At 51.8% G+C, this 24,630-nt stretch overlaps 1 protein-coding gene across 2 annotated transcripts in view; it reads left to right on the top strand.

Annotated features, from left to right (window-relative positions):
- Nucleotides 1–22,817, top strand: part of TRIM62 (tripartite motif containing 62) — a 35,994-nt gene extending 13,177 nt beyond the window's left edge. For both annotated transcript variants that reach the window (XM_025390934.1, XM_025390942.1), the window contains exons 2-5: nt 3,973–4,068; nt 9,926–10,182; nt 11,631–11,746; nt 20,950–22,817. In XM_025390934.1, the coding sequence (XP_025246719.1) occupies nt 3,973–4,068; nt 9,926–10,182; nt 11,631–11,746; nt 20,950–21,500 (1,020 nt within the window). In that variant the 3' untranslated portion in view covers nt 21,501–22,817. The remainder of the gene's footprint in view (nt 1–3,972; nt 4,069–9,925; nt 10,183–11,630; nt 11,747–20,949) is intronic.
- The last annotated feature ends 1,813 nt before the right edge of the window (nt 22,818–24,630 follow it).

Raw genomic sequence — 24,630 nt, 5'->3', positions numbered from 1 at the left:
GGGAGAGTGAGAGGGGAAAGCATTTATAGATCTGCCCTTTAGAACAATCACTGCAGCTGCTATGCAGGGCACTTGGAGCAGCAGGAGAGCTAAAGGCAGGGAGGAGCCTGGGGCCACAGCCCAGAAAAGAAGTGGTGAAAACTGAACCAGAGGCAGCACACAGAGAGAGGAGAGAACAAATTCCAGAGCAAACCTGGTCACTGGATTGGCCTGGAGGCGGTAGGACTCAGGATGACTCTCACTCCGAGGTTTCTGGCTGGGATGGAGTTGGGGGAGGGGTGCCCTTCACTGAGTTGGGAAATATAGGGAGAGGAGCAAGTTTGGGATCTCCTAACACGATCGCAGCATTCCCCGTGATGTAAGTGTCTGTGTCCCTGACTGTCACCCCAACACATGCACACCTCGTGGCATCAGGTTTGGGACTCGTCCCTCATCCCTGTCCCCATCCCTGACACAGCACCATGCGGGGCCCAAGGTCTCGCCACATGTTTGTGGAATGGGCAAATGAGTGTTCCGATTCTCCCAGGATCCAGAAGGAAGGAGCAAGCCCGCTGTCCTTATTCCCTGACTCCGAAATCAGGGAGGAATTCGTCCAGGTTTCTCGAGTGTCCTGAGCAATGTGAGGAACGCAGACTCCAAGGCAGTTTCTTAGAAATCCTGAAGAGCTGCCTGGGTGGCTGGGTCTTCTGTGGACCCACGGGGACCTCCAGGGGAAGAATTGTAGCACTCGGCCCATCTCTGTCAGCCAGACTGTGTCCCAGGCTGGACAGCCCAAGGCTGTCAGGGGCACCTGAGGAGCAGTCTTTCTACTCTCTTAGGCAAGCAAGATTCCTCTGCTCCAAGGACTGCATCTGCTCAAGCTGCATATGAATGTTAGGAATGACTTTCAGCTGTTAGTAACAGAGCCCTGGCTGAAGTAGCTGCAGTCAGATGGGGTGCACTTCTCTCTCATGTAAGACAAGTCTCTAGGAAAGGACTCCAGGTGGGGTGTGCTGCAGCGGGTTGCACTGGATCCTGAGAGCTGATTGTGTGCATCTCATCCCAATGCCAAGTCCAACTACTACTTCACACTGATAACTTGAAATCCACTTGAGTGGGAGCATTCACATCATGGAAATTGGCACTGTTGGGGCTTTAAAAAAAAAAAGTTTTTCTGAGACAGCCAGCTTCCTAGCATGTCACTGGGTAAACCAATGGTGTGGCAGCCGCGTAGTCATCAGGGACTCGGGCTCCTTCTTCCTTCTACTCTTCTGGTTTCAGCTTGTGACTTCAATCTTTACAGTTGCCTCATGGCCTAAGATGGCTGCCAGAGTTCCAACCATTGCATCTGCATGGGCTCTCAAAAAGAGCAGCTTATTTTTTTCTATCTTACCCCCATTTTCATGGCTGGCTCTTCCTCATCCTTCTGCTGTCACCTCCTCAAAGAAGCCTTCCCTGGCTACCCTACCTAAAGTCCCCTTCATCTCACACTGCTTTATTTTCTCTGGAGGACACACCATATTGGTAACCTCGCTCCTTTATTATTTTCCTTGTTTGTTGTCTGTCGTCCCCACTAGACTAGTCTCTATGGTCAAGGACTGTGTTTGTCTTGTCCTTTGCCATATCCCAGTGCCTCAACAGTGCCTGGTACATAATAGTTGCCCAAGAAATATTTGTTAAGTGAATGATTGATAGTATTCAAAGATAATTTTGTTTTCTACATTCTTCCATCAGCATGTCATCATGAACATTTTCCCACGTTGCCGCCTAGTCTGTAAAATTAATTGAACTAGACATTTACTGAGGCCCTCCCTGGTCTGACAAGCTGAATGAGTGGGAGGGAGGTGGATGTGAACAGGTAAGTCAGCCTTCCTGGCACTGCTCACAGCCCAGGCTGCCTGGGGAACTCAGAGGCCATTTCCAGGAATTCTATTCATGCAGCAAGCATCCTTGAGTCCCATCTCAGTGCCAGGCTGCTGCTGGGTGCGAGGTATATGGAGAGGGAGCAATAGGAGCCGACCTGGAGGACTCATGGGCCAATACGGGATGGAGGAGAGACAGACAGGAAAACAACTGGGGATAATACAATGGGCGAGATTCCCAATGCCTGCAGACAGCTGGACCTGTGCTGGGCAGCACTCACCTCCACACCCCTTTTATCACTTGATGAATAATCACTGTGTCCCTGGGCATAAGGCAGGGAACAAGCCAGACAAGATTCCTACTATGAATCTCATGAAACTCACATTCTAGTGAGGAGACAGACAGTAAAGACACAGTCAAATACATTCAGACAGCAGAAGGTGCAAGGAAGACCGTGAATCCAGACCCGTGACAGGGTATGAGGAGGTGCCAGTGTACATGGGGTCGTCAGGCAAGACTCTTCAAGGAGGTGGAAGCTGAGTTAAGTTAATGGTACAAAGGAGTCACCATGAGAAACTCTTGAGAGTGGAGGCCACCAGCCAGAGGGAATAGTCCTAGGGCATAGGTTGAAGGTTGGAATGAGCTCAAGATGGTGGAGGCACAGGAAGAAGGCCACTGGCTGGATGGGAGTAACGGGGGAGGGTGTTGGAGACAGAGGTGGGATCAGAAGGTGCCCCAAACTCAGCAATCGAGATGAATAGTATTTAATGCAGTGTTTCTTAAATCAAAATAAATGCAAAAAACCCATGATGAACAAAATTCAACATTTCAAACAAGGCCAGGATCACTAACGGTGCTCTGCTGAGCCACACTGGAACCTGCGACAAAGGAAAAATCAGTGATGCTGATCATGCTTTTATTTAAAATTCTGATATCTTGTGTGTCGTGGATTTGTTGTTAGTCATCGCAGGAGTCATCATGGTAGAAAACGTGTCACCAGGCATCAAGATCATGGTCTCCACAACCAGGCTGCCCGGGTTCCCATTCCTTCTTTACCGTTACGTGCTTATCTGTAGGCTGTGGGGCCAGTTTCTTGACCTCTCTATATCTTTTTCTCCATCAGAAGATGGAGATAATAATCGTGCCTCCCTTAGGGTTACTGATAGGCCCAAGTGAATTAATACAAGCAAAGAGCTAAGAACAGTGCCCAGCCCACTGTAGCCCTCAGAGAATGTTGGCAGCTAGTCTGTAGCATTGGACTGGTGCAGCTTTGGTTCCTTAGAGCAGCAGTCCTCAACCTTTTTAGCACCAGGGACCAGCTTCAGGGAAGACAATTTTTCCACAAAGTGTGGGTGGTGGGGGTGGGGTGATGGTTTTGGGATGATTCAAGCACATTACATTTATTGTGCACTTTATTTCTACTATTATTTCATTGTAATATATAATGAAATAATTACACAACTCTCCATGATGTAGAATCAGTGGGAGCCCTGAGCTTGTTTTTCCACAGCTATACAGTCCCATCTGGGGGTGACAGGAGACAGTGAGTGATCATCAGGCATTAGATTCTCATAAGGAGCAGGCAACCTAGATCCCTCCCATGTGCAGTTCACACTCCTATGAGAATCTAATGCTACCACTGATCCGACAGCAGGTGGAGTCAGGTGGTAATGCCAGCGATGGGGAGCGGCTGTAAATACAGATGAAGGTTTGCCCCTCCCCACCACCGCCCAGCTCCTGCTGTGCGGCCAGGTTCCTAACAAGCTGCCGACCGATACCCATCTGTCGTCTGGGGGTTGGAGACCCCTGCCTTAATTCTAAGTGGGGATCCAGGGCCAAGTGTGGGGAGCCAGAGAGTGTGTATGTGGAGGTTGATTGTCACAGAAGCCTCTAGGTTAGCCAAAGCGGAGGAGGCTGTTGCAAAGATGCGGGTGAAAGATAGGGACGGATTCTGGAGGTATTTAGGAGACAGACTCTACAGGACTTGCTGGTGGTTGAACTGTGACGGGAGGCAAGGGTTGGACGTGGGGACAGAGGCCAGGCTAACCCTCAGCGCCTGGCAGTGGTCAGGGATGAATGCCTGGGCCAGGCGCGGCCCCTGCCCCCATCCCGGCCGTGTGTGTGTTTCAGAGGGAGCTGAAGGAACAACTTCAGGCCCTTCAAGACAGCGAGCGGGAGCACACTGAGGCGCTGCAGCTGCTCAAGCGACAACTGGCAGAGACCAAGGTGAGCCTGGCCCACCCGCAGGGGTGGGGCCGACAGAGATGAGGGCAGGGATTCGAGGGGCGGGGCTAGCTGGGGAAGAGGGGCGGGGCCTCGGGTGTGCCCGGAAACCGGGCTTCAAGGTGCCAAACCTGGAGTGAGAAGGGGCAGGGTGGGGAAGATGGTGGGGCATCCGTGAAATTAAATGGGGCGGGACCCACCCCATCGTGACTGGAGGTAAGGATTTGGGCTGGTCCCTGGGTTAAGGATGGGGCCATTTCTCCCTTGCCACTTTGGGTGGAAGTTGAGGTGGGTTCAGGGATCCTCCGGAAACCCCCCCACTTCCCGGCATCCTGGAGGTCTGGGGAATGTGCTCAGTCTCTTTTTCCTCTCCCCTTATTAAAAACGCCCAACCCTGGTGTGGTGACACGCACTTGTAGTCCCAGTCTCTTCAGAGGCCGAGAGGAGATGATGGCTTGAGCCCAGGAGTTTGAGACCAGCCTGGCCAATATAGAGAGATGTCTTCTCTACAAAAATAATAATAATAATAATAATAATTGAATATAGCTAGGTGTGGTGGCACATGCCTGTAGTCTTAGCTACTCTGGAGACTGAGACAGACGGGAGGATCGCCTGAGTCCAGGAGTTTGAGGTTGCAGTAGGCCATGATCGTACCACTGCACTCCAGCCTGGATGACAGAGTGATACCCTGTCTCTAAAATGAATGAATGAATGAATAAGCCCATTGCCAAGGAGTCGATCCTGAGCATGTCCCCTTGAAGCCCTCCAGAGGTGGCCCAGCCCTGGTATCATCTCCCCTTAAGCTCAGGCCATGGGATATGGACTCTGAAAGGTAGGACCAAACCCTGCAGTCTCTGGCTACCGTGGTTTGGGAAATAAATAAATAAACAAATAAACAAACAAACCTTTCCACTGACCTGAGAAGGACATCGGTTCTGATCCCACCACTAACTCACTGTGTGACTTTGGGTAAATTGCATGCTTTTCTGGACCCCCAGCCTTCCCATCTGTCCAGTGGGGACTGCCAGGCTCAGTCCAGCACTCTGGGACTGGAAAGGCCGGGTGGAGTCCCCACTGTACAGTGACTCTGTGTCGTGAGGCCTGGGGTGATTTCAGGCTGACCCTGCTCTGTCAGCAGAAGCTGCAGCAGAGCCTTAGGAATGCGCCGGGCCTCTGGAGGTCATCCTGGGGCCTGGAGACACCATTGGAAACCCAGATCTGTGCCCCAGCTTGGCCACCAACCCACTGTGGGGTCTCAGGAAGGTCATGACAAACAATTCTTCACAGAACATTCCAGAGTGCCTCTGGGCAGGACCTTCAGTGGGCAACAGGCGATAAACAGTCACGGGATGCTGGCCTCATTGCTTCTCACAGCCTCAGTTTCCCCATCTGTCTGGTGATTCTGTACCTCTCGGATGATGAGAAGCAAATGGAAGCCTCTCTCTGGACGAGAGGGGAGTATTATGGTCTGTTCCTTCTCCCCAGCAGCACTTTCTTCTCTTCTCTCCACGCCCCATCCCCTCTTTGTTTTTCTCCACTGACCTCTTCCTCCCCCGCTTTCCTGTCCATCTGTCTGCCTCTGGGGGGTCCTGTGGGGCCACGTCCCCCTCCAGTTCCCCCAGCCCCACTTCCTGTCTGGACTGGGGTGTTTATACAAGAAATGCCTATGGATGCTTTGGAGGTCATATTTCACCTGGTGCCTGACTCGGCTTTCCTGCTGTGCCTGCCCCTCCAATGGCCTGGCCTGAGGGCCTATCTGATCTCCCTCCTCAAACCCTGTGTTTTCCTTGGTGGCGCCCTGGCAGGGTGATGCATTCTTGGCACGGTGTTTTTCTGAAAGGGCCCCAGTGCCTCCAGGCCCCAGGGTGCTCCAAGGGATGTTGTGGGTTGGGGTGGGGGCTGTTTCCTCAGCCACGGAGCTGAAAGGAGGGGGTTGGGGAAAGGGTGACTCTGCCCTAGAAAGAACTAGAATAAATGGGGTACACCAGTTGAGCAGAACTTTTCTCTTTGCTGAGAATCGTGTTCCCCTTCATTATCCTGCCAACCCACAGAATGTCACCTCCATGAGAGCAGGATTCCCCAAAACCTAGCACAGTGTCTGGCACACAATAAGTAGTTATTTAAAAAAACGTGAGTGAAAAGAAAAAAAAATCGGCTGGGTGTGGTGGCTCATGCCTGTAATCCCAGCACTTTGGGAGGCCAAGGCGGGCAGATCACCTGAGGTCAGAAGTTCAAGACCAGCCTGGCCAACACGGTGAAATCCCGTCTCTACTAAAAATACAAAAATTAGCTGAGCGTGGTGGTGGGTGCCTGTAATCCCAGCTACTGTAGAGGCTGAGGCAGGAGAATTGCTTGAATCCAGGAGGTGGAGGTTGCAGTGAGCCAATATCGAGCCACTGCACTCCAGCCTGGGCGACAAGAGCGAGACTCCATCTCAAAACAAACAAATAAACAAAGAGGAAAGAAAAAAAAATCGTCCCAGGGAGGAACTGTTATCTCAATTTTATCAGTGAGGAAACTGAGGCACAGAGAGGTTGAGTGACCAACCTGAAGTCCCACAGCCAGTAAATGGCAACTTGGGAGTTTACCATCCAGTCCTGTCAGAGTCCAGTGCATATTCCAGCTGGGATGTCTCCTGGGGTATCCTGGAAGAGCTATGGCTTTGTGGTCAGCAAGCTGGGTGGGTCAGTAGGACTCATCGGGAATGTACTTGGGGCTCCAGGGGTGGCTGTCACTCTGATGTTCCACTGCTGGCTGCCCTGTCCCTGCCTTCCTCCCTTTCCCTCCCATCCTCTCTCGTCCCTGAGACATTGAAACCCCAGCCTAGAAAAAAGATGGAGCCTGCACCCAGCTCTGCGGAGCAATCTTGGACAAGACTCTTCCCTCCTTCCCTCCTTCACCCCTCAAGCAGCTCCTGATTGCCAGCTTTGTACCAGGCCCTGGGATGGGCACAGGGGTGCAGAGCCGAAGTAGATGTCAGTCCTACCCAGCGGGAGCTTACTCACTAGCCAGGAAGACAGAAAATGTGGGACAATGTATTAAGACTGTTGACAGAAGGCTCTGGGAACATCCAAGTGCCTGAAAGAGAGGAAAGTTATCTCTGAGGAGGTCACTTTCAAGCTAGGTCTTGCAGGATGAGTAGGAGTTTGCCAGTTGAATACAGGGTTTGGGTAGGGTCATTCTAGGCAGGTGCAGTTGCAATGCAGTGGCACTAGGGAGGTAAGCTAGGGTTAAATTGAGAAGGTCCTTGAATGCCAGACTAAAGAGTTTGGCAATTTACTGCACGTCAAGGAGCTAAGGAAGGCTTCTAAACTCAGGATCATCTGTGATCCAGTTGGCACTTTAGAAGGGTTACTCTGACAGTGAGTTTGCTGGCAAAGACAAGAGTTGACTTGTAGACCAAGTGAGTTGGAAAGACCTGTGGGACCCCAGGGGGATGTGTTGGGGAGACCATTGGAAAAATGGGTGTGGCACTCAGGAGACAGGCAAGGCCATCCATACGGACTTGGGAACCATCCTTAAAGCAGTTCGAGTTGAAAATGAGGGCAGGTAGGCTGTGCGTGGTGGCTCAAGCCTGTAATCCCAGCACTTTGGGAGGCCGAGACGGGCGGATCACGAGGTCAGGAGATCGAGACCATCCTGGCTAACACAGTGAAACCCCGTCTCTACTAAAAAAATATAAAAATCTAGCCGGGCGAGGTGGTGGGCGCCTGTAGTCTCAGCTACTCGGGAGGCTGAGGCAGGAGAATGGCGTGAACCCGGGAGGCAGAGCTTGCAGTGAACTGAGATTCCGCCACTGCACTCCAGCCTGGGCAACAGAGCGTGACTCCGACTCAAAAAAAAAAAAAAAAGAAAATGAGGGCAGGTGTAGAGGGTGAGGATGGAAGGCGCTGACCTGGATGAGCCCCGAGGAACATGGGAGGCAGAGAGGCAGCAGTCACAGAGATGGGAGGCAAAGCAGAACTTTCAACTAGGAGAGGGTGGCCAGTGGGCTAAGTGCTGCTGCAGAGTGGTCTAGGAGGAGCCAGAGGAGCAGCTGTGGAGTCTGGGCGCCTGTGGAGGGCAGTTCCAGGCGGGGCAGGGATGCCGGACCCCATCTTCCCCATCAGCAATATGCCGCTGCAGAGGCCTCCACCCTCCCCGGGTGAGGGGGCTCAGGAAGGCCACAGCAGCCTGGCTGTGCATCCCCAGCCTCTCCTCCACCCCCCTTTGTCTGCCTGACATTCTGGGTGGGCATGCGCAGCGAGGCTGGCCCGCCGCCAGCAGTTCTTCCTGCAGGCCAGCAGCCGCGCATCGGGGAGGGAACAGGCCCTAATTGAGCCTTTGTGGAGCCTCCCACAGAGCCCTGGGCACTGAACACAGTGGGGTTTCTGACTCCATGAACTCACAGCCAGGATCCCACAAAGTAAAATTGCAGAGGCAGGCACCACATGCTGCTGCAGCCTGGCCACACTTCTGTAGCCCGTGTCGTCCTGACGCTAAGCCCTTCCTCAGGCGGCTCCCTCTGCCTGTTCCCCCCACCCACAACTGACATCCTGCCCATCCCTCAGGGCCCAGCTCAGAAGCTGGCTCTCAATGAAGACTTCCAGGAAACGCTTATTAGAATTGCACTCTTCAATAACCAGGCTCTTTCTCTGCGCCATGGGGTGTGTCACATACCACCTCCTCATTTGATCTTCACCACAATCCTACAATGCAGGTTTTGTTACCCCTTTCACAGATAAGAAAACTAAGGTTCATAGCTCTTAGGCAACTGACGTTGCCACAGCTAGAGACCCAGAGCTAGAATCCTTATGCGGGCTGTCAGGCACCAAACCTGTGCCCTTCACTTCTTCACCCTTCCTGAGCCTCACAGTGCCTGTGGGGGCAGAGAAAACTGAAAGTTCATGCTTACCTCCCTGATCCTGTCCACAAACACCAGTTCTTGTTCCTTTGCCAGAGGGTCCTAGAGGTAATGGGACACAGCGAGTAACCACCAAGGTTTTCTCAGCACGTTGCAATTTACAAAGCTCTTTGATGTATGTGATCTCCTTGTCATCTTTCCTTGAGCCCTCTGAATGAGCCCCATGAATGATTTTTTTTAAATAAAGACTTCAGCTGGGCGCAATGGCTCACGCCCGTAATCCCAGCACTTCGGGAGGCCAAGATGGGCACATCACCTAAGGTCAGGCATTTGAGACCAGCCTGGCCAACATGGTGAAACCCCATCTCTACTAAAAATACAAAAATTATCCAGGCATAGTGGCGGACTCCTGTAATCCCAGCTACTAGGGAGGCTGAGGCTGGAGAATCGCCTGAACCCAGGAGGCAGAGGTTGCAGTGAGCCGAGATCACACCATTGCACTCCAGCCTGGGTGACAAGAGCAAAACTCCATCTCAAAAAAATAATAATAATAAAAGTAAAATAATAATAATAAAGACTTCACTATGTCCCTGAGAGAATATCTTCACCCTGCCCCCTAGCCCTCACTCCAGCTCCCTCATCCCTCCTACCCCCAAGCCAGAAACCTGGGCATTATCCCCAGCTCCTTTCTCTTCTGTACCCCTCTAGCCAACACAGCAGAGTCAAAGAGGCTGCCCTCTAGATGTTTCTCAAACCGTGTTCCTCACCATTGCTGCTGCTTCTCTAGTTCAAGCCTCATTTTCTCACCTGGGCCATTTCATTAGCTATTTAATGGACCACATAGAACATGCCCATCCTTTCCTACCACCATGCCTTTGCATGTGACATTCCCCCCACTACGTGTGCCCTTTCCCACCCTTTCCTCTCTACGTGTCAAGGCTCTCAATTTCCTCCTCTCACCCAGAGATCACTCCATCTGCTCCCCCAGCCATAACCCCTGACGACTGTCCCCCACAGTCTTCCACCAAGAGCCTGCGGACCACTATCGGCGAGGCCTTCGAGCGGCTGCACCGGCTGCTGCGCGAGCGCCAGAAGGCCATGCTGGAGGAGCTGGAGGCAGACACGGCCCGCACGCTGACTGACATCGAGCAGAAAGTCCAGCGCTACAGCCAGCAGCTGCGCAAGGTGCAGGAGGGAGCCCAGATCCTGCAGGAGCGGCTGGCCGAAACCGACCGGCACACCTTCCTGGCCGGGGTGGCCTCACTGTCCGAGCGGTAAGTACCACCTGCCAGGGGCCCTCCCCGGCTGACCGTCCCCTCCTCAACCCATGCTGGGCAATGGGTTGGGATCCTTAGCAGAGAATTCTTTCATTCAAATCTTCATCAAACATTTATGGGACGTCTGCTATGGGTAGCAGCATGAAGCCTTGAGTATGAAGCCAATGAGGCTTGAACTAGAGCAGCAGCAGCAATGGTGAGGGACACAGTTTGAAAACCATCTAGAGGGCAGCCACTTTGACCCTGCTGTGTTGGCTCTAGGGGTGCAGGAGAGAAAGGATCTGGGAATAAAGACTTCATGTGTTTACATTATTATATATGTAATATATTCTGTATACATTATAGATAGTAGGTAACATTTAATAGTGTTTACAATCATATAATATAAATATATTAGATATTATTTTATTTATGATAATGTTGGCATTACATGATATTATATAAAGGCTTTATATACTGTAACCCTCTCAGTCCCTTTGAAAGTAGTTACCACGGCCGGGCGCGGTGGCTCAAGCCTGTAATCCCAGCACTTTGGGAGGCCGAGACGGGCGGATCACGAGGTCAGGAGATCGAGACCATCCTGGCAAACATGGTGAAACCCCGTCTCTACTAAAAAATACAAAAAACTAGCTGGGCGAGGTGGCGGCGCCTGTAGTCCCAGCTACTCGGGAGGCTGAGGCAGGAGAATGGCATGAACCCGGGAGGCAGAGCTTGCAGTGAGCTGAGATCCGGCCACTGCACTCCAGCTGGGGAGACAGAGCGAGACTCCGTCTCAAAAAAAAAAAAAAAGAAAGTAGTTACCACTGTCATCATCATTTCATGCATGTAGAAACTGAGGCTCCTGCTGGGTGCGGTGGCTCATGCCTGTAATCCCAGCACTTTGGGAGGCCGAGGTGGGTGGATCAGGAGTTCAGGACCAGCCTGACCAACATGGTGAAACCCCGTCTCTACCAAAAAAAAATACAAAAATTAGCCGGCTGTGGTGGCGGGCGCCTGTAGTCCCAGCTACTCAGGAGGCTGAGGCAGGAGAATTTCTTGAACCCAGGATTCAAGCCTAGGTCTCTGTGACCCTAAAGCTTCCCTTAGTAGTAGTAACACTTAGTCATTGGTTTGTCGGTGATCAACGCTGATTGCTAAGATCATGAATTTGACGTTGATCATGAGCCAAGCACTGTGCTGAGCATCTGTATATGTTATGCCACGTAATTCTCACAAAAAGCCTAGAAGGCTGATGCTAGCATAGCACCCATTTTAAAGATGAGAAGACTGAGGGAATGGTTAGAGAGGCCAGAAGCAGCACAAGCAGGCACTTGAATCTGAGTCCCACAGACTTCTGACTCATGATCACGTCCTATGCCAGCTGCCCTGAAGGTGGCTGCAGGGCCCCTGGCATTGGGGCAGGAATCTAGTCCCTGGTGCAGCCTCCTTTCCTGCTCTCCTTCCAGGCTCAAGGGAAAAATCCATGAGACCAACCTCACGTATGAAGACTTCCCGACTTCCAAGTACACAGGCCCCCTGCAGTACACCATCTGGAAGTCCTTGTTCCAGGACATCCACCCAGGTAAGGCGTGGGTTATCATGGTCCCAGCGCAGCCCAGCCCTCTGTCCTAAACACAGCATGGGGCAGTTGTGTTTACCTCCCTGATCTTGTCCATGAGCAGAGTGCCTTGTGGAGCACCTAGTGTGTTCTGGGACCTGTCCTGGGCACCTGCACAATCACTCAGCTCAGTGAACCTTCGTAAAACTCCATGAGATGGCCGGGCATGGTGGCTCACGCCTGTAATCCCAGCACTTTGGGAGGCTGAGGTAGGTGGATCATGAGGTCAGGAGTTTGAGACCAGCCTGGTCAACATGGTGAAACCCTGTCTCTACTAAAAATACAAAAATTAGCTGGGTGTGGTGGCACACACCTGTAATCCCAGCTACTCGAGAGGCTGAGGCAGGAGAATTGCTTGAATCCAGGAGGCAGAGGGTGCAGTGAGCTGAGATTGAGCCACTGCACTCCAGCCTGGGCAACAGAGCAAGACTCCATCTCGGAAAAAAAAGGAAAAAAAAAAACAAACCATGAGGTAGGTTCCATTAGCAAACCCATTCTCCAGAAGAAATGACTGAGGCCTGGACACTTCATAGGCTCCTTCTATACAGTGGGGTATATAACAGTTCACACCAGGAACTGTTCTAGGTGCTGGAGACACCACAGTGAGCAAAACAGGTAAAAATCCCTGCCCTCACACATCTTACATCCTAGGGTGTGAGAGAGAAAGTAGACAAAAGTAATTCAGAAAAATACAGAGCAATTAGATACTGACAAAGAAATAAGGAAGGGGGCTGGGAAAGGTGAGACAGGATGCAGATTTTAGACAGGTGGTCCAGGAACCAGCCTGCACCGAGAAGGTGGCATTAGAGTCAAGGGCTGAAGGAGAGTGAGCCATGTAGGTATCTGGAGGAAGAGTGTTCCTGGCCTGGGAACAGCAAGTGCAAAGGCCCTGAGGCAGGAGCACATCTCACTCTCACCAGTCTCACTCTGTTTCCAAGGCAGGAAGAGCAAGGAGGCTAATGTGGCTGGAGGGAGAAGAGTGAGAAGGAGGGTGGAGGTGAAGAGATTGAGAAGGTAGCAGTGGCCAGACCACGAGGGTCTGTAGGTCATTGTGAGAACTTTGGATTTTATGCTGAGTGAGATGAGAGCCAGTGGAGGGCTTGGAGCAGTGAAGTGACATGAGCTGATTTAAGTTTTTTAAGGATCCCTCTGGCTAGTGGGTTGAGAATAGACTGAAGCGGGTGAAGGATGGGGGCTGGGAAATGGGTTAGGAGACCACTGGGTAATCCAGGCAAGAGGTGATGTGGGTGGGAAGCAGGGTGATTGTAGTGGAGGGGGTGGTAAGGGGTAGGATTTAGGACATATTTTGTAGGGACAACCAACAGGATTTGCTAGTGGATTAGCAAATCCAGGCGTGAAAGAAAGAAGACAAGGGAGATAGCAATTATTTCAGCCAAAGTGACTAAAAGGATGAAGTTGTAAGCCTGTAAGGTTCGTGATGCCAATTAGATATCTCAGTGCTGATGTTGAAAATGCAGTAGGGATGACAAGCCAGCAATACAAGAGGAAGGTCAGCACTGGCATCATTAGCATATGGACAGCATTTAATAAGCCTGGACAAGATCACCTAGGAAGTGGGGGTAGATAGAAAAGACAGAGTGCTGCCCTAACATCAGGAGCCCCGGGACACTCCTAGAAGTCAGGGACAGGAGGGGGACCCAGCCAAGGAGACCTAGAAGGAGCAGTCGGAGGGATAGGAGGGCAACCCAGGTATGTCCTCGAAGCCTGGAGGAAGCGTTTCCAGGAGAGAGTGGCTAATGGTGACAAAGGCTGCTGAGCCAAGCGTGGGAGAACTCAGAACAGACTATTCTCCAGATTTAGCAACAAGGAAGTCATTGGTGGCCTTGATGAGAGCTGGTTGGGTGGAGCAATAGGGGCCAAAGCCTGGTTGGAGCTGGTCCAAGAGAGGTGGAGGCAATGCTTTAAAGGAGTTTTACTCAAGCGAAGGAGAGAGAATGCGGTAGTGCTGTCTTTTATGATAGAAGAAATACAGCATATCGGTGAGATTATTGGAAAGATCCAGTAGAGGGGACAGAATTAAGGATGTAGGAGACGGAGTTGCAGGAGTGACAGCCTTGACTGCCGCCCAGCCTTGACTGCGATCTGCTGCGTGGCTGAGAGCCAGCTTCTGCTGGGAGCCCAGACAGTTCATCTCCAAGAGCTCAGAGAGAGTAGAATAAGTGGGCACCAAAGCCCCACTGTAGCTGGGACTACAGGCATCCACCACCACGCCCAGCTAATTTTTGTATTTTTTGTAGAGATGGGGTTTCACCGTGTTAGCCAGGGTGGTCTTGAACTCCTGACCTCGTGATCCGCCCATCTTGGCCTCCCAAAATGTTGGGATTATAGGCGTGAGCCACCGCGCCTGGCCTCAAAAAAAAATTTTTTTTAATTTAATTTAAAAAAAAAAAAGATCTAAAGATGGTTCCTGTAGCTGAGCAAGATAATGGAAGAGAGAATGAGAAGCTGGCAGGCCCCAGATCCTATACAGCCTTGAATGCCAGGCTGAGGTACCTGGACTGCCTCTCCGAGCTGTGACAGACGTGGAGCAGGTGGCAGCTGAGGCTAGAAGGCTCCCCAGGCGCTCCAGGGCTCTCCTGGGTCAGTGACTGGGGAGGGAATCGGAGCCTTGGATATGCTTTTGCCCCCTAGAACTTAGTCTCAGCCTCCCAAAGTGCTGGTATTACAGGCGTAAGCCACCACACCCTGCCCATCTTCAGATCTTAAATGAGCCATATTCTCCCTCATCTACACGTTTGCACATGCCGTTCCCTTTGGCTAAAGCCCTCCACACAATCCTTAGCCTTTGGTGGCCAACTCTTACTCTCCTTGGCATCTTAGTTTATAAACACTTCCTCTGAGAAGCCTTCCCAGATTTCTCAAAGGCAACCTGGTCTTACCTAGTCTCACTGTCTTGTCATTGTCTGTGTGGCTGTCTCACTCTCTAGACTGTGAACTCTGAGGGTCAGGGGCCAGGTCTGATTCACTCCCAGCAGCCAGCACAGCAAATGTTTGTCGATGAATGCCTAAAAAATGAATGGGTCCTAGTCCCAGTTCTGTTTCTAGAATAGTGCCTCGCATAAAGTAGGTGCTTAGTAAATATTTGTTGACTGAAGAAACTTGCTGCACAGCCTGGGCCAAATCACTGCCTCCTCTGAGCTTTAGCTTCTTCCTCTGTGAAACGGGGATGCTAGTGTTCCCTTCTCAACTCCCTCACAAGTGAGCAAAGGGATGTGGAACTTGCCGTCACCCCAGTGCAGGGTTTCTCAACCTCAGCCCCATTGATACCGGAGGCTGGACCATTCCTTGTTGCAGGGCCCCGCCTTGTGCACTGCAGGATGTTTAGTGGCATCCCTGGCCTCTACCCACTAGATGCCGGTAGCCACCCCACTCAGTTGTAACAACCAAAAATGTCTCCGGACTTTGCCAAATGTCCCTGGGAAGCAAAATTGGCCCAGCTGAGAACCACTGCCCCAGAGAAAGCTGCCTGCCAGAGAGGGGCTGAGGGAGGAACAGCCTGTGCTCCAACATCCTGCCCAGAGCAGAGGCCCCTGCGGAGTTCAAAGAGCAGCTGCCTGGTTGGCTGGGCCCCTTCCTTTGTCTGTGGGGCCTGTGAAGTCACTCTGGCTCCTCTGCCAGCACCAAAGCCCTTTATGTCCAGATGGGAGGGGTGCCCCCAGGGACCTAGCCCATGGATTCTAGCAGCTTCCTGCCTGCCCCTCCCCTCCGGCTCAGGCTTCCTATTGGGTCACCTGCGAACCCCATCCAGCACCTGTCACGCCCCTGCTCTGGCACTTCCACTCTCCCCCACCTCCCACCCCTCTGTCCTACCCCCAGCCTAACATTAGGAAGCTCTCCTCCAACTGGACCTTCCTACCTACCTGGTCTAAATCTCCCAACTCCCAGGCACGAACTGCCTCCCCAGCCAGGCCAGGCAGCCCATTGTCCCAAGGACACCAGAAGCAGCCTGCCTTGCTCCTGCCTCCTCCCCTTCCCGGGCTGCTCGCTCCCCTTCCCTTGCTAATCTGAATCCAGTCATTTTGAGTCGCAGCGCATTCCCTGCCTAGCTGTGTGACCCAGGGCAATTCTCTCCCCTCTCTGAGCCCCAGTTTCCTCATCTGTAAAACAAGGGTAGTTGCATTTCTCTCCCAGGGTAGCTGTGCAGATTAAAGTATTTGTTTGTAATAATGATCCTGTAACACTTAGTAAGTACTTGATTCCTGTCTGTTTACTGTTATTATTATTATGAATCGACAGATGGTTCCCCAGTCTTTTTTTTTCTCTTTTTTTTTTTTTTCCTTTTTGAGACAGAGTTTCGCTCTTGTGGCCCAGGCTGGAGTGCAGTGGCGCGATCTCAGCTCACCACAACCTCCGCCTCCCGGGTTCTAGCAATTCTCCTGCCTCAGCCTCCCAAGTAGGTGGGATTACAGGCATGTTCCACCATGCCCGGCTAATTTTTTGTATTTTTAGTAGAGACAGGGTTTCTACATGTTGGTCAGCCTGATCTCGAACTCCCGACCTCAGGTGATCCACCTGCCTCGGCCTCCCAAAGTGCTGGGATTACAGGCATGAGCCGCTGCACCTGGCTTCCCATCTTGCTGAACAGGCTTTCTGGGGCCACATGCTGGAAAGAGCATGATGTGAAAAGACCTCAGCTCAAGTTCCAGCTCTGCTTCCTCCCCAAGTGGCAGCTCGAGCAAGCCACTTACCTCAGAGTCGTCTCCTTGGAGCCTCAGTCTCCTCTGAGACTAGAGGAGACTGTCTCTAGACAATTTGGCTAGAACAATTTGTGCCCCTGGGACTGTCGTGGTGCTCCAATGAGCTAGTAAGTGTGAGAATGTTTTTGCACATGCCTTCCCTGTACATCTGAGGGACTAAGGAACCAGGTTTTTTAAAGGCCTGGCCAGAGGAAAACGCTGACAGCCAGCCTTTCATGTTCTGTCAGGCCTCTGCATGCTCGGAGCCTCTGTTCTTGAGAACAAAGGAACGCAATCCACTCACTGCCAAGCAGCTGTGCTGGGCTGTGCCCCGGGAGGGCTTTCTCCGCTGCTTGGGCAGAATGTGATTGCTCGGTGGTGGCCGGGAAACATCTCCTGGGACCTCCACAGTTCATGATCCTTCCTGAATGCCTTTGACCTCAAGGTCTCAGAGAGGCTTAAATAAATGGAGAACACACCTGGAGACCAGATGGGCTGCCTCAGTGTCTGGCTTTTTGTTTTTATAAATCTTGGTGTCCTGGGACTTAGAAATGAGCTCTGACCTGTAGAATAGTGAGCCCCCGGGGACTACACTTGTTTCGCTGGGCCTGTCACCTCCTGGGGATGAGGGACAGATGGAGGGACTGACTTCTCAGAGGGGGAAGAGGTATTGCCATGCCCCTTCCAGGTCCCTCTCTGGTCTGAAGGTTGTTATTCCTGTTAGCCCTAGCCTCAGGGAGGAAGCCCCAGGAGCCAAGACCCTGTGTTAATGATGCATGCAAGGCCTTGGAGGTGGCTCCAGCCAGGGTGCCAGGCACTGCCCAGCCTCACCCCTTGGGGTATAGAAGCCTCCTAAGAGTCAAGCCACATCCCCTGCCTAACAGAGTGGTATGCCCTGCCCCTAGGCCAGTCCAGTGAGTGGCAGGCCCTGTACCCATCCTGTCCCCTGGGCTTCAAGCAGCGCAGGTCCACTCGCCAGGGCTGGCATTCGTTGGGTCAGGATTTCCTCCAATCTGCAGGCTCATCTTTGTCTGCTGGTCTCAGACCCACTGAGAGCCCCCTCCTAGGATACCCTCCCACTCATCAGTGGCACCACAAGTGGCCCACCTTGCCCTACATAAGCTACAAGTCTGAGGCTGAGCCCTCATGCCTGCTTGAGGGTACGCCCACCCCTCACCAGTCCTTCTGCCCTGAGCCTTGGTTGCTGCCTGTAGCTGGTCTCAAATCACCCGGGCGCCTTAGATATTATGTCTGGATTCCCCCAGCACTCTGAACGGCTGCTCTTCATGCCTGGGCACGGTGCATCACTCTTCTGCCCTTCCACCGCCACACCTGAGTGGAATCCACACCACTGTCATAGGGGTGGCCCACCTATGTCTGATTACATTCCTCTTCTCGCCCTAGCTCTTCCCCCTACCACACACTCCTCCTACAGCTCCTTCCCACTCCCACTTCCCAACCCCACTGTGGGAATTCCCCACATTCCACCGGGCAAGGGCCCCCTGGTTTTGACAAGCTGCCTGTGGCCAGTCAGACCACAGGATGAAACATCAGTGTCCGTCTTCTCTTGGCTCCCCGTCTTCTATGTCCCTGGACAGAGGATTGTGTTTCCATTGACCCCTCTATTCACAGGGCTAATTACTTCCATACAGCCCTCTAAGTCCAAAGGACAGAAACAAAGAGGGTAAAATGCAAAACTAAACTTACTCCTGGCAAAGCTCATGGAAGGAACTTGATACAGGTCAGCAGTCCAGTGGGTATATGAACAGAGGCACAGTTCAGGGACTGGATGTGGCTCCCTGTTGGAGACAGTCCCCATCATTGAGGCATCTTATTTCTGTGCGTGAATGCAGCCAACAGAGGCAACTGAAGTAGGGGGAATGCCCCCGCCAAGCATAACCACGTCCCCACTTTGCCAGATAAGAAAAGAGCCAGAGAGCTGGATGTCCAAGACCCCCAAGGAACGGAGGCAACATTCCTTCTTCCCACTTTTCCTCACCTCTGTCCTGCTCTTGCCTGGAAACGGTCACTCAGGCTAAGGAAAGCCAATCCCAGGTTCCTCCTTCTCCTCTGGCTGGTTATCAGCTCCCTCAGGGAGCAGAGAGTAAACAGAGGTCTTAACAAGAGTTCATGAAATTTTTAGAGTCAGACCTGCTAAGCCGGTGTGGCCAGCCCAGAACCAGGTGATGCAGCCCATGCCACCTGCCCAACACAAACACAGCCAGTTTAATTTGGTGAGTCTTTCCGGAAACCTGCCACATGCCAGGCCCTGGGCTGGGCTCTGGACATACAAGGGAGAGCCCAGTTAGATAGTACACAGTCCTTTGGTGCAACTGGGGAAATAGGGCAAAATGTGATCACAGAAGATAATACCGCATGCCAGTAGCAGGGCACAAATAAAGCTAAAGAATTTCAGGCCAGGTACGGTGGCTCACACCTATAATCCCAGCACTGTGAGAGGCTGAGGCAGCAGGATCACTTGAGGCCAGGAGTTCGAGACCAGCCTGGCCAACGTAGCGAAACCTCATCTCTATGAAAAATTTAAAAATTAGCTCTGCATAGTGATGCATGCCTATAGTCTCAGCTACTCAAGAGGCTGAGGCAGGAGGATCACTTAAGCCTAGGAGTTGGAGGCTCCAATGAGCTATGATGATACTACTGCACTCCAGCATGGGTGACAGAGTGAGACCCTGTCTTCTATTTTTTTAAAAAAGAAGAAGCCAGCACGGTGGCTCATACCTGTAATCCCAGCACTTTGGGAGGCCGAAGTGAGCAGATCACCTGAGGTCAGGAGTTCAAGACCAGCCTGGCCAACATGGCGAAACCCTATCTCTACTAAAAATACAAAAAATTAGCCGGGCATGGTGGCGGATGCCTATAATCCTAGCTACTCAGGAGACTGAGGCATGAGAATCACTTGAACCTGGGAGGTGAAGGTTGCAGTGAGCCAAGATCACACCACTGCATTCCAGCCTGGGGGATAGAGCAAGACTCTGTCTCCAAAATAAATAAATAAATAAATAAATAAATAAATAAATAAGACAAAGAAGGAGAAAAAGGAATTTCAGAGGACAGAATGAGCACATCTGCCGGGCGACCAGGAAGGCTTCTCACAGAGTGGGCCTTTTGAATTGAGCCTCTGGGGATGGTTACAACAAGCAGAGAGGAGGAGGTGGAGGGAACCATGTGAGCAGAAGCTTTGGACCTGAGTCGGGTAGGGGCAGAAGTGAGAGGCTGGCTGGGAGAAAGGACTGGAGCTAGACTGCAGACGGCCTTGGTTAGTCCTGGCTCTGCCAATATTTGCAGGATGATCTAAGTTTGTCATGTCTCCCCTCTGGGTCTCCGTTTCCTCATCTGTCAAATGGAAGAGGTGGCCTAGAATTCATGGTTTTCAATCTTTTCAGACCCATTGTCTACTTTTCCTAACAAATCATTTGTAATATCTCAAAGATAATATAACCTTTTTACAATTTCAAGTGTAACCTTTTCACAGTTTCAAGTGTTGTGTGTGTATATGTACATATATACATACTCTGACTATTAATATAAAGGAAAATAGAAGGAAATTATTAATAATCAAATATTTTGTATGTCAACATGTAGATGCTCACCCACAATCACACTAGAAAACATAGCAAAGTAGCCAGGTCCTCTCGTCATAGGTAAAACACCATCCTGCCTCAAATGCCTATACAGGTAGGTTGTCTCGGTCAGTGGTGTTGTCCTTAGGGATGTATTTTCCAATAAAACAAACATTTCTTAGGGAAGTTCCAAACAAAACAGAGGCAGCCTTCCCTTCATTTACACGGTGGTTGCATTCTGAAATATTCAGTGTATATTAAAACTGCAAAAAATTATTTTATGTTTATACATGAAATGGAATTAGGTTATAGTTTCTGATCCTTATAAAACAGATTTTTCATCCACATGAATGTCTGCTGGGACATGTGGAAATCACTGGGAGACAGGGAAGGTGTGGGGCAGAAATTCCCTTTGCAGAACTGTCCTGTCCATTTCGTGGTCTTTAGCATCCCTGGATCCCAGCTGTCATTAAGACGACCTGAACACACTCACAAATTTCCCCATTCCCCCTAGGGGGACAGTAGCAACTGGATCATCTGGAAGCTCCCTCCCAGCTCTAAAATTCCCCAATTCTAGGCCTCATTCTGGTTAATTCAACAAACGTTTGCCAGTGCCTACTATGTGCTTCGCCCTGGGCATCCGGCAGTGAACAAGCAGCTGTAGCCCCTGCTCCCCTGCAGATAATATCTGGAAGGACCTTAACCACCACCCTTCCATTTTACAGGGGAGGAAGATGAGGCCCAGAGAGGGCATACTTGTATTTGAGGTCACACAGCAGGTCAGAGGCCTCCTACGTACCAACCAGAACTCTGCCCTCAGGAAGGCACTGCATGGTAGGTCCACAGCCTTCTCCCCACTCATCTTCTCTCCCTCCTCCACCCCCCACAGTGCCAGCCGCCCTAACCCTGGACCCAGGCACAGCCCACCAGCGCCTGATCCTGTCGGACGACTGCACCATTGTGGCTTACGGCAACCTGCACCCACAGCCGCTGCAGGACTCACCAAAGCGCTTCGATGTGGAGGTGTCAGTGCTGGGTTCTGAAGCCTTCAGTAGTGGCGTCCACTACTGGGAGGTGGTGGTGGCAGAGAAGACCCAGTGGGTGATCGGGCTGGCGCATGAAGCTGCAAGCCGCAAGGGCAGCATCCAGATCCAGCCCAGCCGAGGCTTCTACTGCATCGTGATGCACGATGGCAACCAGTACAGCGCCTGCACGGAGCCCTGGACGCGGCTCAACGTCCGGGACAAGCTTGACAAGGTGGGCGTCTTCCTGGACTACGATCAAGGCTTGCTCATCTTCTACAATGCTGATGACATGTCCTGGCTCTACACCTTCCGCGAGAAGTTCCCTGGCAAGCTCTGCTCTTACTTCAGCCCTGGCCAGAGCCACGCCAATGGCAAGAACGTTCAGCCGCTGCGTATCAACACCGTCCGCATCTAGTCCAGGCCGAAGCAGACCACAGCCTCCTAGGGCCACTGCCACCTGCAAGAGCCCTGCCCAGGAGATAGAAGAGCTGGACTACGGCCCACAGTGGCCACTGGAGACCTCAGGCCAGTTGTTTACCCTCCAGTCTCCATGTCCCTGTCTGTAAAATGGAGGTTGCATTCCCTACTTCCTAAACTCGCTTCCAGCATCGATGTTCTGTAGCTCTGACCTTGATGGGGATACAGCTTTGATCCAAGGATGTGACATGGCTTCTCCTCAGGGCAACCCCTGCCCAACCCTCAGCCCCATCCTCTCAGGGGCAGGGGACTACCTTCCAGTGTCTCCCTCCTGCCCAGCCCTGGCCTCAGGAAGTGTCAGAGCATGGCCAGTAGTTGGCAGCCCGAAAGACACACAGCACCCTCTTATGTCCCCTGGCCTAAGACTTGCCCCTGACCAAGCTAGTGATGGGCCATTTACCCTTGACCCCAGTCCACAGTGGACACAGGTAGTGTCCTAGGGTTGCCTGAGAACCAACCTCTCCTGCCACCCCCACACCAAGAACTATATAGTTCCTACTTTTCCCACCGATCTGCTGGTCAATGATGATGCTGTGGCCTGTGGGAGGCACCTGGTAGTTAAGTCCACACATTACAGTCATGTGCCACCACCTTCCTGCGCACAGGCCCAAGGTCAGGGTGAGAGTATACCCAAAGCTGATGCAGAGCCCATTAGCCTAAAAGCAACTGCAGGACAAGCCTCCCTGGATGATCGAGGTCCCCAGCAGCTCTGAACAAGAGTCCAGGCAACCCTCTTCAGCCAAGCCTCTGTGACCTGCTAGGGTGCAGGAGGCTTCCAGAAGCTGTTGTTGTAATTAGGACCCAAGCACTGGGAGGGGCTGTTGGCTGGGACCCCTCGTCAGACTTGGCATCTATCTCAGTTAGGATCCTGCTGCAGAAAACAAGAGCCACTTGTAGCTGGTTTAATTAGACAAGGATTTATTACCTGGCCCCTGGTGGCTTGCAACATTGTTGGAAGAGCTGGAGAAGCAGACTCTGCTGAATTTCCAGGAACGACTCCCAGCGCCAGATTCATCATGTCTATTGTGACCAGGAAAGCTGACCCCATCCGCAGGAAGCCACCGGGCCAGAAAGCTGCTGACTGCAGAACTAGGCTCCCTCTGCCACGGTCCGTGCCAGCCAATGGATGTCCTGAGGCCTGCCCCTCTCCCACTTCACTCAGTTCCCAAATCTAAATTTTTACAAGAGATTCTGTTTGGGGGAACTTAAGTCAAATCCAGAACCTTGGCTGCAAGGGAGTCTGGGAAATGTCGTTTTCCTATTTCCAACTTCAGTCATACAAAAAGGCTCAGTAGAAGGAAGTTTGGGTGGGCTGAGCAAGCCCCACCTGTGTTTTTTTGCCACAGCATCCAATTGTGAAGAACTCGGGAGAGGGTGGAGTCCACATCTAGGGTTGTCCTGCCGCTTGGTTCTGTCCCTGCCCAGAGGTGGGAACTGGAGGAGTGGGCTGCAAGACTCAGCCTAAAACTCCCCGGCCTTGACTTTTCTTTCTAGTTCTGGGGCCTCGATTCTGCACTTGGGGTCTCTGAACACACCATCCCAAGGTAGCCAGAAGAGCTAAACATAGGGGGTTCTTACAGTGGCAGCCCCCCACCTGCCGGGGCCTCCCTTGGGCAAGAGGAATTGTCAGCCCTACCCCACCCCTTCAACTACCAGAATCTGGGCCACCCCAGAAGTATTTTTATTTAAAATGTTGCCCGTTTTATGAGTTATGATCAATTTGTATTAAAGTTACAGATGTCAGTAGCCAGTTCCACTCATTCTGACAAACACACAGGCCCACCCAGCTCTGTCCCAGGCAGTGCACACACACGAGCAGAGCTAATCCACAAAGCAGCCCGGCTGGGTAAATGGTATTATGCTCATTTTACAGAGGAGGAAAAATGGGGTTCAGAGAGAAGCCATGACTTACCTGGAGTCCCATATCCCATGCTGGCAAGTGCCACACCACAAACCTGTCCAAAAACTTACCAGCCAGGGAGGGCTGTCAGTCCTTACCTGGAGGAGAGGTGGTGGTAGTCTTGGGAGCAGGCAGTGGGCAGCTCATGGGGCAGTGGCAAGAGCCTGGTCTCGGGAACCACACAGACCTCAGCTCAAGTCCAGGCTCCATCACTGTGTGACTTTAGAAAAAGGACCACCCTCTCTGGGACTGTTTTCCCACATGGAAGATGAGGATAATAACACCGATTTCACATGATTTATTGGTAAGCTATAAAGTGCAGTGCACTTAAGGAGGCCCTACCCTATGCCCCCAGCTGCCTCCCAGAGTCAGTGGCTGGAGCTGTGTGGGTTTCCTGAACCTCTGGACTGACTCTGACCTAAGTAGTCTTTCTCCTTATGGTCTATGATGGGTAAGGGACCGCCTAGGCCAGGACAGTCCTGAGGTCTATCCCACCTGTGACTGATGGGGAAGCATCCTGGCTGGGAGTTAGGACAGGCTCTGCCTGTGGACACATGGGCTGTGCACACTTAAGTGGAAAAGACTGTCGACTAAAGAAGAAGTATCAAGCTTTTAAAGAATTCAGGTTCACTTTACTTAGAAGTCTTACTGAGTACTATAGATAGGCCTAGAGCCCAGCAGCGGCCCTTTAGAGAGGTTCTATCAGTCAGCCTCAGGAGAGTATTTTAGCCCACTGCTTATATACAGGTGGTGGAGGTTTAGTACATGCAAAATCACATCTCGTTTGCTCAGAAGTAACATTAAAGCAGAGTCACATCAACGTTTGCATGTAAGAGTGTGTCTGGGCTATAGATTACAGAGGCATAATCATGAAAACCATCAGACGCTATCTTCTGTACAGGAAAAGGCAAGGACTAGGTTCAATTATCTTTTAAGGAATATAGTGACTCAGGCAAGAGACGTAGGGGGCCATGCCCACTACTCTGTCTTGTCTCCAAAGCATCCCTCCAGAGAGCTGTACATGGTCACAGAGTCAGAGGCTTGTGAAATTATGCTGGCAAGCAGAAATGAGGGAAGCAGCTTCTTCCATTTGCTGCTGTGTCTCCCAGGCCACTGGGCGCTCTCTGCAGTGTGCAGGGAGCCCAGCACCCCTGGGAGCCCTGGACTG

This window comes from Theropithecus gelada, chromosome 1 (assembly GCF_003255815.1).
Source record: "Theropithecus gelada isolate Dixy chromosome 1, Tgel_1.0, whole genome shotgun sequence".
Taxonomy (NCBI): Eukaryota; Metazoa; Chordata; class Mammalia; order Primates; family Cercopithecidae; genus Theropithecus; species Theropithecus gelada.
Note: the sequence above shows the minus strand (reverse complement) of the source record. Positions and strands in the feature narration are given on the sequence as shown.